General features: G+C 55.5%; 1 protein-coding gene across 1 annotated transcript in view; it reads right to left on the reverse strand.

Moving 5' to 3' along the window:
* The window catches only part of DNAH17 (dynein axonemal heavy chain 17), a 91,317-nt gene that overhangs the window by 745 nt on the left and 72,476 nt on the right, over nt 1–18,096 (reverse strand). Inside the window, 20 exon segments of the mRNA XM_038741904.1 lie at nt 119–344; nt 435–578; nt 674–856; nt 955–1,137; nt 1,220–1,399; nt 1,947–2,138; nt 3,935–4,162; nt 4,510–4,637; nt 4,764–4,912; nt 6,034–6,227; nt 7,484–7,606; nt 10,180–10,350; nt 11,314–11,454; nt 11,561–11,725; nt 13,172–13,376; nt 14,385–14,507; nt 15,152–15,387; nt 16,443–16,635; nt 16,884–16,999; nt 17,511–17,718. Of these exon segments, the coding sequence (XP_038597832.1) occupies nt 119–344; nt 435–578; nt 674–856; nt 955–1,137; nt 1,220–1,399; nt 1,947–2,138; nt 3,935–4,162; nt 4,510–4,637; nt 4,764–4,912; nt 6,034–6,227; nt 7,484–7,606; nt 10,180–10,350; nt 11,314–11,454; nt 11,561–11,725; nt 13,172–13,376; nt 14,385–14,507; nt 15,152–15,387; nt 16,443–16,635; nt 16,884–16,999; nt 17,511–17,718 (3,488 nt within the window).

The following is an 18,096-nucleotide window of genomic DNA, read 5'->3' on the forward strand; positions in this document are numbered from 1 at the left end:
CCAGCTTGACCCCACTCTCCCACACCTGGAAGGAGTCACCTCAATCTGTCCTCATCCGCCCGCCCCAGGCCTTCACGGCTGTAGGGCGAGGGAGCCGGGCCCGGCAGGGCCACCTCACCTTCCATGAAGAGGCCGTAGACGTAGGCGCCTTCCCGGGGAGGAGCCGTCATGTCGTCCTTATTCTTCTTCGTCACCTCCACCGCCAGGCACATCTTGTCCAGGGGCCACTCGTTCTTGCGGGCCATGGACTGCATGATGGCCGTCAGGAAGGACTGGGGGTTGAAGAAGCCGGCCAGCCATACCGTGGTGGGCAGGGCGAAGTCCGTGGTCCAGGCCTCCAGCTCCTGCGGGGTGGGGGGAGGGCGGGTGAGGGCCAGGCCCCAGAGGGCACGGATTGGGGGTCCGGGGAAGGTGGGGGGAAAGCAGGCTCTCACCCTGATCCGGAGCAGAAGGTCGGCGTACCAGCTGCCCAGGCCCAGCATGGAGGGGTAGGCCCGGCTCACCCAGGCCTCGGGCACGCTGTCCAGGTAGAGCGCGCTTGACAGGTCCTCCATGTCGGTCGTGATGGTCAGCTCCCCCTGCCCGAGGCCCGGCGGGTTAGGGACGGAGTCACCGGGGAGGGGAGGGCCCCCCCAAACCCCCTCTATGGCCCGGCCCCCGCCGCCCCGCCAACCTTGAGTCCCAGGTTCAGCTCCTTGAGGGAGCGGCGCATCTCGCTGGTCAGGATGTTCATGCGCTCGCACTCCTGGAAGGCCACCACCACGTAGGGGGTCTTTTCCGCCGCTTTGGCCATGATCTCGGCCATGTTGAACGGCTCCGGGAGCTTCTCCAGGATCTCGTCCAGGACGCTCTTCACCTGCCGGGCGGCCACAGGCTCCCGTTGCCGGGGCACCCGGGGGCATCCGCCTCCCCCCCAATAGGGGCGGGGAGGTTAGCGGTGGCGGCGGGCCTCACCTTCTCCTCCCGGGACACACCAGTGCCTCCTCCCTGGTCGGACTCCTTGGGCTGCAGCTCGAGGACGGTGCGGAACAGCTTCTCCGAGGTGACCGTCAGGAAGCCGATCTCCGCGTTAGGGTGCAGGCCGTACAGGTACGGGCTCTCGGGGGGCAGGTTCTCGTCGATGTACTCGTGGTAGCCCTGCACGGGGCCGGACGGCGTGAGGCCTCGGCGGGGCCGCCCGCTTTCCTCCCCTCCCCGCCCCTCGGGGGGGCCCGCCTACCTTGTAGTCCGAGTTGGGGGGCACGGGGAAGCCCGGGGCCAGGGCCATCTCCCCCTCGAGCATCTCGGCGCGGATGTACTCGCCCAGGTAGGTGCGGCAGAGGCGCCGGTCCCAGTCGTCGGTGATGTGGCCGCCGTACATGATCTCGCCAAAAAGGTAGCGCAGGTCATCCCAGGGCACCTGGAAAGGGCCACCACAGACCGTTAGCCCCGCCGCTCCACTCCCTTGGGACCAGGGGACGGGGGGAGGTGGCACCTTGGGGGGGTCTCCCTTCATCCTGAGTGTGGGGAGAAAAGGGGACTGGTGGGCGGGCATCACAGTCTCCATTTTGGGTTTGTCCGAAGCTGACACACACACTCTGTCTCTCTGTTAAATGCTATGTGCCAAGCACTGTACTAAGCGCTGGGCTAGATACGAGATCATCAAGTCTCTCACACTCTTAAGGGGGAGGCCAAAAAGGTCTTGAATCCCTACTATACAGCTGAGGTCCAGAGAAGAGACTTCCTCCGGCTCCCACAGCAGCCGAGGGGCGGAGCCGGGATTAGAACACTGCTTTGCACATAGTAAGCGCTTAATAAATGCCATCATTATTATTATTAGAACCCAGGTCCTTCTGACTCCCAGGAGCCCAGTAGGCATCTCTCCCTTTCCCCCAGCCCAGCACCCGTCCCAACAGGGGAAGGAGGGTCCTCTCCTGGGGCCCTTTCCGGCGGGGCCGCGGACTCACCTTGGGGTTGGCCTCCAGGTAGTTGAAGAGGACGTTGATGGAGATGGTGAGGTCCCCGTTGTTGAAGGGGTAGGAGCGGTTCCACCCCTGCGCCCCAAACTTGCGGCGCTCGGCCACCACCGCGTGGAAGTAGCACAAGGCGAACAGGATGCACTTGAACTCCATCTCCTTGGTGCACATCTCCAGCGTGTCCTGCGAGAGTGGGGCGAGTCAATCAATTGTATTTATTGAGCGCTTATTGTGTGCAGAGCACTGTACTAAGCGCTTGGGAAGTCCAAGTTGGCAACATATAGAGACAGTCCCTACCCAACAGTGGGCTCACAGTCGTGGCCGGCGGGGCACCGAGAGAGGGATGCTGATCCTGGGCGTGCTTGGGGTGACCCCCCCAGCAAAGGCCAGAGAGACCGGTGCCCCACCTTGCTCAATCAATGGTACTTATTGCGCACTTACTGTGTGCAGAGCACTGTACTGAGCACTTGGGAAAATCCGGCGTCACAATTCGGTCGTAATTATTGAGTGCATACTGTCTGAAAAGTACGGTAATTATAATAATAATGATGGCATTTTTAGACTGTGAGCCCACTGTTGGGTAGGGACTGTCTCTATATGTTGCCAATTTGTACTTCCCAAGCGCTTAGTACAGTGCTCTGCACATAGTAAGCGCTCAATAAATACGATTGATGATGATGATGATGATGGCATTTATTAAGCGCTTACTATGTGCAAAGCACTGTTCTAAGCGCTGGGGAGGTTACAAGGTGATCAGGTTGTCCCACGGGAGGGCTCACAGTCTTAATCCCCATTTTGCGGATGAGGGAACCGAGGCACAGAGAAGTGAAGCGACTTGCCTGAAGTCACACAGCTAAGTGGCAGAGCCGGGATTTGAACCCATGACCTCTGACTCCAAAGCCCGGGCTCTTTCCACTGAGCCACGCTGCTTCTCAAGCACTTGGGAGAATACAATACAGCAGTTTAACAGACACATTCCCTGCCACGAGCTTATGGTACCAGTCAATAGACGTTCCCAGATGGGCCGAGAAATGGAAACGCCAGCTGGTTCCTGGGCACGGATTTTCAAGCCTGGTGTCCCTCTCTTCAGAAACCCCTGAGGGTCACCTGCTCCACTCTGCACCCAGCAGAAATTCCTGGCCGGTGGTTTTAAAGCCCTCCAGTTCAGCTCTCTCCCTCTCACTGCCACCCCAGCTCACCTCACCTCTGTAAATCTTCCACCTCCTCCTTTCTCCTGCTCCCGGCCTTAACAATAATAATAATAATAATAATAATGTTGGTTTGTTAAGCGCTTACTATGTGCAAAGCACTGTTCTAAGCGCTTGGGATACAAAGTGATCAGGTTGTCCCACGTGGGGCTCACAGTCTTAATCCCCATTTTACAGATGAGGTAACTGAGGCTCAGAGAAGTGACTTGCCCAAGGTCACACAGCAGACATGTGGCGGAGCCGGGATTCGAACCCATGACCTCTGACTCCAAAGCCCGTGCTCTTTCCACTGAGCCACGCTGGGACTCCCCCTGCTCTCCCTCTCTTCAAAACACTCAGGGGACCCCCCCCCCTCCAGGCAGCCTTCCCTCCTCCAGTCCAGGCCACTCCCAACTCTCCATCCCTTCTGCACCTTGACTCTCAGTTCTAGCAAGGATCCATTCCACACACTTCTCCCTCCTGTTCCTAAATTATTTGACGTTGTCCTCTCCCGCTGGATTATCGGCTCTTTGAGGGCAGGGATCTTGTCAGCTAAAGCTATTGTGCTCGTCCAAGTGCTCAGTACGGAGCCCTGCCCCGCTGCAGGTGCTCGATAAAGACCAGCGATGGGTAGAATGCCAGGGCCCAGCCGGGCCGTCCTGCCTCACCGGGGGCACGGGCACCTCTCCGGCCCGGGGTGGGTGAGGTGGCCAGAAGCCGAGAACTCATGTGCAGACCCCTGCTCACTTGTGCCCGTGTGCAGGAGGCGGGGGGAGGTGGTCTTTGGCGTACCTGGGTGAAGAGATCCAGGGCCTTGTGCAGGTTGGCGTACATGCCCGTGGGCGGCTCGTTGGTGATCTTGATGGCGTTCTCCAGGAGGCCCTGGGGGATGATGTGGCCCTCGGGGCTGGGGGCCGGCTCCGCGCTCATGTACACCCGGTAGTCGTCGTGGCTGCCGGTGCTGAAGCGCTCCACCTTCTTGTCCAGCGTGCCCAGCCACTTGGCCACGAGGTGGATGTTCTGCGGCCGAGACACGGGCCCTCGTCCTTGCCATCATCCTCCTCCTCCTCGTCTTGGCAACCCTCCTCCTCCCACTCCTCCCTCCACCCGTGGCCATACCGGGCGACTATAGACCGTGAGCCCGCTGTTGGGTAGGGACTGTCTCTATATGTTGCCAAATTGTACTTCCCAAGCGCTTAGTACAGTGCTCTGCACATAGTAAGCGCTCAATAAATACGACTGACGATGACGATGACTCGGAGGGGCCGGGGCAAGGATACGTCTCTCCCTGGTGGGAGCGGTGGCGGAGCCTGGGAAGATCGGGTGCTTCCCGGCTGGGAGGGGGGAATCCCGATTGCGGCGGTTACCTGCAGGATGACCCAGTGGCCCTCTTCGGCCGCCACATCGAGGGCTTTCTCGGCCACCACCTCCTGGCCCTGGCCCAGGGACACGTTGTGGATCTTGCCGTTGTCGATGGTGAAGCCCAGTTTCTTCCCTGAGGGGTGGAAAGGGGAGCCCGGAGCAGGAAGCCCCCGGGGGTCGCGGCTGAGTGAGGGGAGCCCGGGGTGAGGGTGCGGAATTCCCGTCTCCTCAGCGCTCACCTCTCCCATCCCTCGCTTACCCAATGCCTCCACGTCCTTCAGGGGGTCGACTCCCGGGGACAGGATGAAGAAGATGGGGGTGGAGGGGCTGCTTTCCTCGTACGACTTGGAGAACTCGACGCTGCGGCCTTCCACGAACTTGCTTCCCATCTTCTCCTCCACGAAGTTCCTGAGGACGAGGCCCCCCCCGACTCAGGGTCTACCCGGGATCAACTGGGAGTGGGGGGTCATCTTCGCCATCCCTCTCCCCCGCTGACCAAGCCCCTGGTCACCCCAGGGGTCTGAGAGAAGCGAGTCCAAGGGGGCAGAGCCTGGGCTTGGGAGTCAGAAGGACCCTTCCCAGACTGAGCCCCTTCCTTCCTCTCCCCCTCGTCCCCCTCTCCATCCCCCCCCATCTAACCTCCTTCCCTTCCCCACAGCACCTGTATATATGTTTGTACATATTTATTACTCTATTTTATTTGTACATATCTATTCTATTTATTTTATTTTGTTAGTATGTTGGGTTTTGTTCTCTGTCTCCCCCTTTTAGACTGTGAGCCCACTGGTGGCTAGGGACTGTCTCTAGATGTTGCCAATTTGTACTTCCCAAGCGCTTAGTACAGTGCTCTGCACACAGTAAGCGCTCAATAAATACGATTGATGATGACCTGGGTTCTAATCCCAGCTCTGCCCCTTGTCTGTTATCTTGGGCAAGTCGCTCCTCTGGGCCTCAGTTACCTCATCTGGAAAATGGGGATTAAGACAGTGAGCCCTGTGTGGAACAGGGACTGTATCCGACCTGATCCGTCTGGCGCTTGGTACAGCGCCTGGTACATAGTAAGCTCTTAAACGCCATAGCAACACTAAAATCGCTTGATAAAGACCAGGGATGGGTGGGACGTCAGGACTGGCTTGAAACCTGGTTTCCCCGGGGCCCGGCCGGTCAGTCTTGCCAAGAGGGCGAGCCCCCGGCCCGGGATGGGTGAGACGGGGATGGGGATCCTGTATATACGTATATATGTTTGTACATATTTATTACTCTATTTATTTATTTATTTATTTTATTTGTACATATCTATTCTATTTATTTTATTAGTATGTTTGGTTTTGTTCTCCGTCTCCCCCTTTTAGACTGTGAGCCCACTGTTGGGTAGGGACTGTCCCTATATGTTGCCAATTTGTACTTCCCAAGCGCTTAGTCCAGTGCTCTGCACATAGTAAGCGCTCAATAAATACGATTGATGATGATGGGAGCGGCGGCAGAGGCGGAAATAAGAGTCGGTTCCGCTCCCCAGGGCCGGGACTTACTTGATGGCGTAGGTCATGCGGTCGGGCCGCATGCAGCGCATCATGCAGAGCTTCTGCAGCGCCGTCTTATTCTTCCACTCCTTCGGAAACACCTCCTTCTCCGGCGCCTCCGACTCCACAAACTTCTTCCACCGCTTCGCCGAGCCCTCGATGTCGCCGTCCAAGTTCTTGAACTCCTCCATGTCGGAGAGGACCTGGGGAGGGATGTCCCCGCCTGGGGCCTCGGCGCCTTCCTCCCGCGGCCCTCACCCAGGGCGGGCCGCAAAGCCCGGGGGTCGGCTCCGGGTGCGGCAGGGGTGGGCGATCCCGCCTGGAGTCAGGAGGATGGATTCAGTGACCTCCCCCCCGACCCCTGCCATTCATTCAGTCGTATTTATTGAGCGCTTACTGTGTGCAGAGCACTGGACTAAGCGCTTGGGAAGTACAAGCTGGCAGCATCTAGAGACGGTCCCTACCCAACGGCGGGCTCACAGTCTAGAAGGGGGAGGCGGAGAACAAAACAAAACGTATTAACAAAATAAAAATGTACAAATAAATAAATTCATTCAATCGGATTTATTGAGCGCTTACTGTGCGCAGAGCACTGGACTAAGCGCTGGGTGGCCTAGTGGAGAGAGCAAGGCCTTTGGAGTAAGAAGGACCTGGATTCTAATTCCCGCTCTGCCACTTGTCTGCTCTGTGACCTTGGGCAAGTCACTTCACTTCTCTAGGCCTCAGTTACCTCTTCTATAAAATGGGGATTAATACTGGGAGCCTCATGTGGGACAGGGACTGTGTCCAACCTGATTACCTTTTATCTACTCCAGCATTTAGAACAATCAATCAATCGTATTTATTGAGCGCTTACTGTGTGCAGAGCACTGTACTAAGCGCTTGGGAAGTACAAGTTGGCAACATAGCACTTAGTGCTGGGCACATAATAATAATAATAATAATAATAGTACTTGTTAAGCTCTTACTATGTGCAAAGCACTGTTCTAAGCACTGGGGGGATACAAGGTGATCAGGTTGTCCCACGGGGGGGCTCACAGTCTTCATCCCCATTTTCCAGATGAGGGAACTGAGGCCCAGAGAAGTGAAGTGACTTGCCCAAAGTCACACAGCTGACAAGTGGCGGAGCTGGGATTTGAACCCACGACCTCTGACTCCAAAGCCCGGGCTCTTTCCACTGAGCCACATGGCTTCTCTTATAGTAGGCACATGATAAATACCATAATTATTATTATTAGACTTGAATGCTCCGACATTGGGGGGCTCCTTGTAAGGCTGGCTCCCGCGTGTTTGGGTTGAGCTTCCCGCTTGCCGCGAACCCCTCTTTCTTCCATTCCCGTCTCTCTGACCCGTCCCCGTCGCCGAGATGCCAGGTGAGTAAGTCGTCGCCAACTAATCTGCCCCCCGGGGCCCCGAGGCTGGGGGTCGGGCACGGGGGGAGGCCGGGTCGCGGGCAAACCTTAATGCCTCCCCAGCCCTGGGGCAGCAGGAAATCCACCGGGGACGCGAGTCCGGCCTTGGACGGGAACCGTAGGAGGAAGTCCAGCTCGGCCGCGTTCAGCTCCTTCTTCATGGACAGGACCTGAGCCGGGGTAGGGGATGGCAGAGGTGGGGTCAGGGGGACTTCATTTCTATTAATGTCCGTCTCCCCCTCTAGACCATGAGCTTGTTGTTGGGTAGGGACCGTCTCTATATCATCATCATCATCAATCGTATTTATTGAGCGCTTACTATGTGCAGAGCACTCTATATGTTTCCAACTTGTACTTCCCAAGCGCTTAGTACAGTGCTCCGCACACAGTAAGCGCTCAATAAATACGATTGAATCAATGATTCCCCACAGCACATATGTATCTATCTGTAATTTATTGTTCTATCTATTTGTATTAGTGCCCGTCTCCCCCTCTAGACCGTGAGCTCGTTGTTGGGTACGGACCGTCCCTAGATGTTGCCAACTTGGACTTCCCAAGCGCTTAGTACAGTGCTCTGCACACAGTAAGCGCCCAATAAATACGATTGAATGAATGACTCCCCACAGCACATATGTATCTATCTGTATCTATCTGTAATTTATTGTTCTATTTATATTAATGTCTGTCTCCCCCTCTAGACCATGAGCTCGTTGTTGGGTAGGGACCGTCTCTAGATGTTTCCAACTTGTACTTCCCCAGCGCTTAGTACAGTGCTCCGCACACAGTAAGCGCTCAATAAATACGATTGAATGAATGACTCCCCACAGCACATATGTATCTATCTGTAATTTATTGTTTTATCTATTTGTATTAATGTCTGTCTCCCCCTCTAGACCATGAGCTCGTTGTTGGGTAGGGACTGTCTCTAGATGTTTCCAACTTGTACTTCCCCAGCGCTTAGTACAGTGCTCCGCACACAGTAAGCGCTCAATAAATACGATTGAATGAATGACTCCCCACAGCACATATGTATCTATCTGTAATTTATTGTTTTATCTATTTGTATTAATGTCTGTCTCCCCCTCTAGACCATGAGCTCGTTGTTGGGTAGGGACTGTCTCTAGATGTTTCCAACTTGTACTTCCCAAGCGCTTAGTCCAGTGCTCCGCACACAGTAAGCGCTCAATAAATACGATTGAATGAATGAATGACTTTGGGGCATCACTGGGATCCCTACGGCATTTGGGCTACAGAGGGGTGAGGGGGTCTCCCCTCCTCGTGGGCCTGTGACACCTCCGCCCGGCCAGACTCCAGCTGGTTGGGGCGGACTGCCACCCGGCCGGGGGGACCTGAATAATAATAATAATAATAACGATGGCATTTGTTAAGTGCTTACTATGTGCCAGGCACTGTTCTAAACACTGGGGAGGAGATAAGGTAATCAGGTTGTCCCACGTGGGGCTCACAGTCTTAATCCCATTGTACAGATGAGGTAACTGAGGCTCAGTTAAGTGACTTGCCCAAGATCACACAGTGATATAGCAGAACTGGAATTTGAACCCATGACCTCTGACTCCCAAGCCTGGGCTCTTTCCACTGAGCCACGAATAATAATAATAATGGTGATAATAATAATAATAATAATGATGGCATTTGTTAAGCACTATGTGCCAAGCACTGTTCTAAGCACTGGGGAGGATATAAGGTAATCAGGTTGTCCCACGTGGGGCTCAGAGTCTTAATCCCATTGTACAGATGAGGTAACTGAGGCTCAGTTAAGTGACTTGCCCAAGATCACACAGTGACATAGCAGAGCTGGAATTTGAACCCATGACCCCTGACTCCCAAGCCTGGGCTCTATCCACTGAGCCACGCATAATAATAATAATGGTGATAATAATAATAATAATGATGATAATAACAATAATGATGGCATTTGTTAAGTGCTATGTGCCAAGCACTGTTCTAAGCACTGGGGAGGATATAAGGTAATCAGGTTGTCCCACGTGGGGCTCACAGTCTTAATCCCATTGTACAGATGAGGTAACTGAGGCTCAGAGAAATTAAGTGACTTGCCCAAGGTCACACAGCGGACATGTAGCAGAGCTGGAATTTGAACCCATGACCTCTGACTCCCAAGCCTGGGCTCTTTCCACTGAGCCACAAATAATAATAATAACGGTGATAATAATAATGATAATAACAATAATGATGGCATTTGTTAAGCGCTATGTGCCAAGCACTGTTCTAAGAGCTGGGGAGCATATAAGGTGATCAGGTTGTCCCATGTGGGGCTCACAGTCTTCATCCCCATTTTCCAGATGAGGGAACTGAGGCCCAGAGAAGTGAAGGGACTTGCCCAAGATCACACAGTGGACACGCAGCAGAGCTGGAATTTGAACCCATGACCTCTGACTCCCAAGCCTGGGCTCTTTCCACTGAGCCATGAATAATAATAATAATGGTGATAATAATAATGATAATAACAATAATGATGGCATTTGTTAAGCGCTATGTGCCAAGCACTGTTCTAAGAGCTGGGGAGGATATAAGGTGATCAGGTTGTCCCATGTGGGGCTCACAGCCTTAATCCCCATTTTCCAGATGAGGGAACTGAGGTCCAGAGAAGTGAAGGGACTTGCCCGAAGTCACACAGCTGGCAATTGGTGGAGCCAGGATTTGAACCCACGACCTCCGCCTCCCAAGCCCGGGGCTCTTCCCACGGAGCCACGCGGCTTCTCACCTGAAATGCCACCTGGGCCAGGAAGATGAGCTTGTCCCTCTCAAACAGGCCCCGGGCCGTGTACATGAAGACGGAGTAGGTGATCTCGTCCGTCAGGTTGACCACCCGCTGCTTCACCTCCGCGGCCGGGGCGGTCCTCTGGATGGCCTTCTCGAAGACCACGTGGAAGGCCTGGCGGGAGGCCGGGAGGGACGAAACCAGTCACTCCAGTCTGGTTTAGGTTTAATTGGTGAGGGGTGGGGAGGACTGAAGCGCGTAGTACAGTGCTCTGCACACAGTAAGCGCTCAATAAATACGATTGATTGACTGCTGTCCAACGGGATGGGCCTGCAGGGCCCCAGGATGCAAGTCTACTTGCCATTTCATCATCATCATCATCAATAATCGTACCTCGCTCTCGCCTGTCCCGCCATCGACCCCCGGCCCATGTCATCCCCCGGGCCTGGAATGCCCTCCCTCTGCCCATCCGCCAAGCTAGCTCTCTTCCTCCCTTCAAGGCCCTGCTGAGAGCTCACCTCCTCCAGGAGGCCTTCCCAGACTGAGCCCCTTCTTTCCTCTCCCCCTCGTCCCCCTCTCCATCCCCCCGTCTTACCTCCTTCCCTTCCCCACAGCACCTGTATATATGTATATATGGTTGTACATATTTATTACTCTATTTATTTATTTATTTATTTATTTATTTATTTATTTTACTTGTACATTTCTATCCTACTTATTTGATTTTGTTGGTATGTTTGGTTCTGTTCTCTGTCTCCCCCTTTTAGACTGTGAGCCCACTGTTGGGTAGGGACTGTCTCTATGTGATGCCAATTTGTACTTCCCAAGCGCTTAGTACAGTGCTCTGCACATAGTAAGCGCTCAATAAATACGATTGATTGATTGATTGATTGATTGCAGAGCACTGTACTAAGCACTTGGGAAGTACAAGTTGGCAACACAAGGCTGGGCCGATTCATGGGCCGATGGACCCGGCCCGGGTCCAGGGAGCCACGACACCCCCCGCACCGGGGCCAGGCAAGGTGGGTGGACCGGGGCAAGTCCGAGGCACTGCAAGAGCCAAAATCCCTGCCCTCCCGGGGCCGGGAAAACCAGGTAAAAGCCTCTGGCCACTCGGCCCTCCCGCCCGGCTGTTACCTTGAGGGAGAACTGGTAGATGGGATTGATCTTGTTGAGGTCGTTGAGGATGAAGTAGAGCATGGAGGCCCTCTCGGCGGCCGGCCGGTAGTTTTCCCGGGCCTCGTTGATCTTCACCTCGGTGATCTTCGCCTCCCTCACCTCGAGGCGGAGCAGAGATGGCCCAGCTGGGACCGGCTCGCCCCCCTGGTTTTAGGGGAAGGGGGTCACCCGCTTCAGCCCCCCACCACCACCACCGCGGCCCCACCTTCTCCTCGATCTCGTTGGCGGTCCGCTTGGTGATCTCCAGATTCTCCACCAGGGCCGTGTCTCCCAGGAAGTTGCCCGAGGCGGCGGAGAGGCGGGCCAGGAGCGAGTCCTCCAGCTCCTTCAGCACGATCTTGAACTCGTTCTGGGACTTGGTCAGGTTGGCCTGGCGGCGGACACCGAGGCCGGGCGTCAGCTGCCCGCCTGAGCCCTCCCAGGCGGGAGAAATCGGGCTCAGCCCAAGAGAAATCAGCCCGGGGGCGAGCCGTCATTCTGCCAAAAAGTTGAAACCTCCTTTGTTTGCTCCTCCTGCCCCATGAGACGAGACTGGTAGCTCCTTGAGGGCAGGGATTATTCATTCATTCATTCGATCAATCGATCGTATTTGAGTGCTTGCTGTGTGAAGAGCACTGTATTTAGACTGTGAGCCCACTGTTGGGTAGGGACTGTCTCTATATGTTGCCAATTTGTACTTCCCAAGCGCTTAGTACAGTGCTCTGCACATAGTAAGCGCTCAATAAATATGATTGATGATGACAGGGCAGGGATTATTCATTCATTCAATCAATCAATTGATCGTATTTATTGAGTGCTTGCTGTGTGAGGAGCACTGTATTAAGTGGTTGGGAGAGGACAGTGCAACAATAAACAGACACACTCCCTGGCCAGGACAATAATAATAATAATAATGATGGCATTTATTAAGCGCTTGCTATGTGCAAAGCACTGTTCTAAGCGCTGGGGGAGGGTACAAGGTGACCAGGTTGTCCCACATGGGGCTCACAGTCTTAATCCCCAGGATCGTGTCTATGAACTCTATTGCCCTCTCCCCAGTGCTCAGTACAGTGCTCTGTACTCTGGCTGTCAGCTCCTTCATCATTATCATCAATCGCATTTATTGAGCGCTTACTGTGTGCAGAGCACTGTACTAAGCGCTTGGGAAGTCCAAGTTGGCAACATATAGAGACAGTCCCTACTCAACAGTGGGCTCACAGTCTAAAAGGGGGAGACAGAGAACAAAACCAAACATACTAACAAAATAAAATAAATAGAATAGATATGTACAAGTAAAATAAATAGAGTAAACATATATACATATATACAGGTGCAGTGGGGAAGGGAAGGAGGTAAGATGGGGGAGATGGAGAGGGGGACGAGGGGGAGAGGAAGGAAGGGGTTCAGTCTGGGAAGGCCTCCTGAAAGAGGTGAGGTCCTCCTGAAGGAGGTGAGCTCCTTGAGGGCGGGGACCGTATTCTAGGAAATCGATTGACCTCTCCCAAGCGCTCAGTAGACTGTCAGCTCCTCGAGGGAAGGGATCGTGTCTACTACCTCTTTTGGGCTCTCCCAAGTGCTCCGCATCCAGTAAGGGCCCAGTAAATGCTGCGACGAAGCTCGAGAGGCCAGTGGCCAACTGGGCTGGTCTCGGAGGTGGTTCGCGGCCTAGGGAGGCTCATGACTGAGCTCACATGGGGACGGGGATTGTGTCCACCCCGATTTGCTTGTTTCCGCCCGGAGCTCAGTACAGTGCCTGGCCCGCTTAACAAATAATAATAATAATAAAATACCACCGTCGTTATCATTACATCATGCCCACCCCGTCCCCAGCCCCCACCTTCAGCTGCTCCAGGTCCGGACGCTCCTTGGCCACCACGGCCGCCAGGAGCTGGTCCTCCAGCCCGTCCCTGGTGACCAGGAAGTTGATGAGGGTGCACTGGGCTTGCATCTCGGGCTTGTAGTGCGGGTTGAAGTATTTGGTGTGCAGGATCAGGCGGAAGTCGGGATGATACTCCACCTCCTTGTCGCCCACCCGGATGAACCTGAGGCGGGGTGGCGGGGAGGGGCAGGTTCCTCGGGGCCCCAGCTGGAGGATGTCGCCCCACCAAAGACCCCGTTCGTTCATTCAATTGAGCGCTTACGGTGTGCAAAGCACCGCACTGAGTGCTTGGGACAGCACCATACAACAGTAGATGCATTCCCTGCCCTCGGTGAGCTTACACAGTCGGGAGACCCCAGTCCTCAGTCTCCCTGTTTTCTCCGTACCCCCCAAGCCCCTTAGCCCAGCAGTTCAGCAGCAGCAATGGGTGAAAGATTAGGGATTGAGGGTGGATTTATTGCCGGGGGGGTATGCCTCCAGCTGGGAGAGTAGCAGAAATCTACTCAAGATCAAACTGTCCACCCCACTCATCGCCTTGCATCCTTGGACCCTCTAGACTGTGAGCTCATTGCAGGTAGAGAATATAATAATAACAATGGTATTTAAGTGCTTACTATGTGCAAAGCACTGTTCTAAGCGCTGGGGAGGTTACAAGGTGATCAGGTTGTCCCACGGGGGGGGGGGCTCACGGTTTTCATCCCCATTTTACGGATGAGGTAACTGAGGCCCGGAGAAGTGAAGCGACTTGCCCGAAGTCACACAGCTGACAGTTGGCGGAGTCGGGATTTGAACCCATGACCTTTTGAGACTGTGAGCCCACTGTTGGGTAGGGACTGTCTCTATATGTTGCCAATTTGTACTTCCCAAGCGCTTAGTACAGTGCTCTGCACATAGTAAGCGCTCAATAAATACGATTGATGATGATGATGATGACCTCTGATTCCAAAGCCTGGGCTCTTTCCGCTGAGCCACGCTATATCTGTTTAGACTTCTTTTTAGTACTCTCCCAAGCGCTTAATACGTAATATTAGTATTAAGCGCTTCGTATTGAGTGCTCTGCAAGCACTCAGTAACTACAATTGACTGACTGGCTCGGATCAAAGGAAGCCTTGGAGCCCGGGGAAGATTGACTAGCTCGCCCGGAGGGAGAGCGGCCAAGAAACCAACTTACCTCCCCTTCTTAATGGTGTTCCTGCCCAGAAGGGGGTCTAGCACGGGCTCCACCGTCTCCCCGATGTTCTCGATGAGCAACGTGACGCCGTCCGAGATGGCCCGCTCAATGGTGTCCAGGTAGCTGGAGGGGGGAAGGGGCAGTATGTTAGTCAGGAGGGGGCTGGGAGGTGGAGACCGCAGTCCGGGCTAAGCAGAGCAGAGATCGTGTCTATCGACTCCATCGTACCGGCCTCTCCCCAGCGCTCCATGCTCAGTAAGCGCTCAATAAATACCTCTGATTGACTGACTGATTGATCATGTCCTACCGGGGCAACTGTGGGGACACCCGGGCTGGTAAATTCTGGGTTTATCTGCAAGGCCTGGATAATAATAATAATAATGATGATGGCATTTGTTAAGCGCTTACTCTGTGCAAAGCACTGTTCTAAGCGCTGGGGGGGTATACAAGGTGACCAGGTTGTCCCGCACGGGGCTCACAGTTATCATCCCCATTTTACAGATGAGGTAACTGAGGCTCTGAGAAGTTAAGTGACTTGCCCAAGGTCACACAGCAGACACGTGGTGGAGCCGGGGTTCGAACCCATGACCTCTGGCTCCAAAGCTCGTGCTCTTTCCACTGAGCCACGCTCAGAAGCTGTCGCGGTGATGCCTTCTAAGCAGCTAAGCAGGTGGAGGCCTCCGCCAGGGCCGTGGGGGCCGGCAGAAGGGGCGCAGGGGTCCCCGGGGGTGGGGGCGACCCGACCCGGGGCTAGCGGGCCCGCGTACTTTCTCTGTCCGAGGCGGATGGCTTTGAGGTCGTCGCCGTATTTGTTTTTGATCCACTTGACGCCCTGCAGCTGGGCGTCCACGATGAGGGGCCAGCGCTCCGTGCTGCACAGGATGGTGGCGTTCTCGGTGGACATGCGGTCGCTGGGCAGGCCCTGGTTGTTCCAAGTGGCCACGTCCGCGTCGTCCGTCAGCAGGCTCAGGGGGTCCAGGCCCTCGGTGATCGGGATGGGGACCTACGGCGGGAAGGAGCCCACCACCCCCGGTCCCATCCCGCTTCAGCTGGGTGGCCCCGGGGGGAGGCCCCTTCTCGCCCGGACACCCCTGCGAAAGACGCGCCGGGAACCGAAAGCCCGTCTCTACGAAGCGGGCCAGAGAAGTGGCCCAGTCCGCTCTACCTTTGCCTTTCTGGCTGACCCCGGGCACATCACTTCACCTCTCTGAGCCTCTGTTTGCTCATCTGTGATACGGGCACGTTGGCACCCGCCTCTCCCTCCCCCACAGGGACGTGGCGTGGCGGGCGGAACGCCAGGCTGGGAACCGGAGGACCCTGGGTTTAAGCCCGAGCTCTGCCACCGGCCAGGCCATGTGGCATCATTCATCATTCAACCTCCCCGTTAAATAATGTAATTTACTTATTTATATTAACATCTGTCCCCCTCTAGACCGTTAGCTCGATGTGGGCAGGGAATGTGTCTGTTATACTGAACTCGGCCAAGCGCTTAGTACAGTGCTCTGCACATAGTAAGCGCTCAATACGATTGATGATGATACAGTGCTCAGCACACAGTAAATGCTCAATAAATACGATTGACCGACTGACCTCAGCTTCCTCACCTGCAAAATGGGGAGGCAAGGGGTTGAAAACGCATGGAAAAGAAAAAAAAAAAATCAATCAATGGCATTTGAGCTTCCTGTGTGCACAGCACCGTACTAAGCACTGGGAGAGTGCAACACAACTAGGCTGTGAGCTCGTTGTGGGCAGGGAGCTTAGTACAGTGCTCTGCACACTAAATAGGACTGAATGAACGAACAATACAACAGACACGTTCCCTGCCCACAACGAGCTTGGAAGCGTGCTGCAAATGCAGGACAAGTTGTTGCCAACTTGTACTTCCCAAGCGCTTAGTACAGTGCTCTGCACACAGTAAGCGCTCAATAAATACGATTGATTGATTGATTGATTGATTGACTTACCCTTACAGTAGGGACAAAGAGGGGTGGTGGGAGGGAGGGTGGGGGGGTCCCTGGGGCGGCAGGCTTCCGGAGGACCCCTCCGCCCGGGGGTCACCTTTAGTTGGTTCAGGTAAGGGACCCAGAACTTGTCCAGCAGCTCGTTGCGGTATTTCTTGGTGAAGTAGCCGACGTAGGAGACGAAAGCCGATATGAGCAGCACATCGCCGCACAGCGTCACGCCCTGCCCCTTGAAGCTTTCCACCGACTCGGCCCAGCGGACGTTCTCGGAGGCCAGGCCCCCCACCAGCCTGGAAGTCCGGGGGGCTCTGGTCAGCGGGGTACTGGTTTCGGGGTGGGGGTCCCGTTGTTTCCTGAGCACCCCTGCCCCCGGCTCTCCAGATTCCAAACCTCTCGGGGGCAGGGAATGTGTCTTCCGACTGTTGTATTGGACTCTCCCAAGTGCTCGGTCCAGGGTTCCGCCCACGCTGAGCGCTCAGTAAATACCCCCGATTGAGCGGGAGCACCCGGGACCCCCGCCCGCCCCCGCGGGCATCACCTGTTGGCCAAGGAAATGACCCTGTTGGTGGCATCTGCCTCCTGCTGGCACTTGATCTTCTCCGCGGTCGCCTTCTCGAATTCGATCGTGAGCATGCTCAGGTTGGCGTTTAGCTCCTGGAGAAACGGCCCCCGAGGGAGGTGCCCTTAGACAGAAAGACTCCCCCACACAGGGCTCCCAGAGGGCCTCCTGCCTCCCCTCCCGGGAGTCCCCTCCTCACAACGGTGTCTCTTGGTTCCTTTCTCCAAGCCGTACTAAGCGCTTAGTACAGTGCTTTGCACACAGTAAGCGCTCAATAAATACGATTGATTGATTCGCCAGAGACTGCAAGCTCCAAGAGTGCCTCCATGCTCTCCTCCCAGAAGATGCCCAACAAAGTACCTACTGGCTCCCTTCTGGAGGTCCCCTCCATGCCCGTCCCCCTGGAAGACCCCCCACCCCCTAAAAGTGCTTCCTTGGCTCCCCTCTCCAGACCATCACCGCACGGGAGGACCACCAACCTGAACAGGCCGAGACGGGGGGCGTGGGAAGGGAGACCCCCCCAGAAGGTCAGTGACCCCCTGCCGCGGCCCAGAGCCCACCGGCCCGGCCTCGGCCCCCCGGCGAGGTCACCGGGGGTGTACGTACGGCGATTTTATTTTTGATGCGGGAGAGCTTATCCTGGGCCTCGGCCAGCTCGGCGTTGGCCTCCTCGAGGGCCTGCCGCTTAGGGGCCACGTTGCAGTACACCTCGTAGAAGCGCACGATGTTGATGCACCACGAGCACAGGCCCGCCGCCGCCGCCGACTTGGAGCGGATGAACTCGGGGTCAAAGGTCGGGTTGCCTTGGTACGGCCTGAAAAAAGACAGGGGCGGGGATGGGGGGCCGGCGGTGGGTGCGGAGGACGGTTGGATGGTCAGTTGGCCCGCGGCAAGAAGCAGCGTGGCTCAGTGGAAAGAGCCCGGGCTTTGAAGTCAGTGGTCATGGGTTCAGATCCCGGCCCCGCCACTTGTCGGCTGTGTGACCTTGGGCAAGTCACTTCACTTCTCTGGGCCTCAGCTACCTCATCTGTAAAATGGGGATTGATTGTGAGCCCCCCTTAGAGAAGCAGCGTGGCTCAGTGGGAAGAGCCCGGACTTTGGAGTCAGAGGTCGTGGGTTCAAATCCCGGCGCTGCCAATTGTCAGCTGTGTGACTTTGGGCAAGTCACTTCACTTCTCTGGGCCTCAGTTAC

Source organism: Tachyglossus aculeatus, unplaced genomic scaffold, assembly GCF_015852505.1.
Source record: "Tachyglossus aculeatus isolate mTacAcu1 unplaced genomic scaffold, mTacAcu1.pri SUPER_34, whole genome shotgun sequence".
Classification (NCBI taxonomy): Eukaryota; Metazoa; Chordata; class Mammalia; order Monotremata; family Tachyglossidae; genus Tachyglossus; species Tachyglossus aculeatus.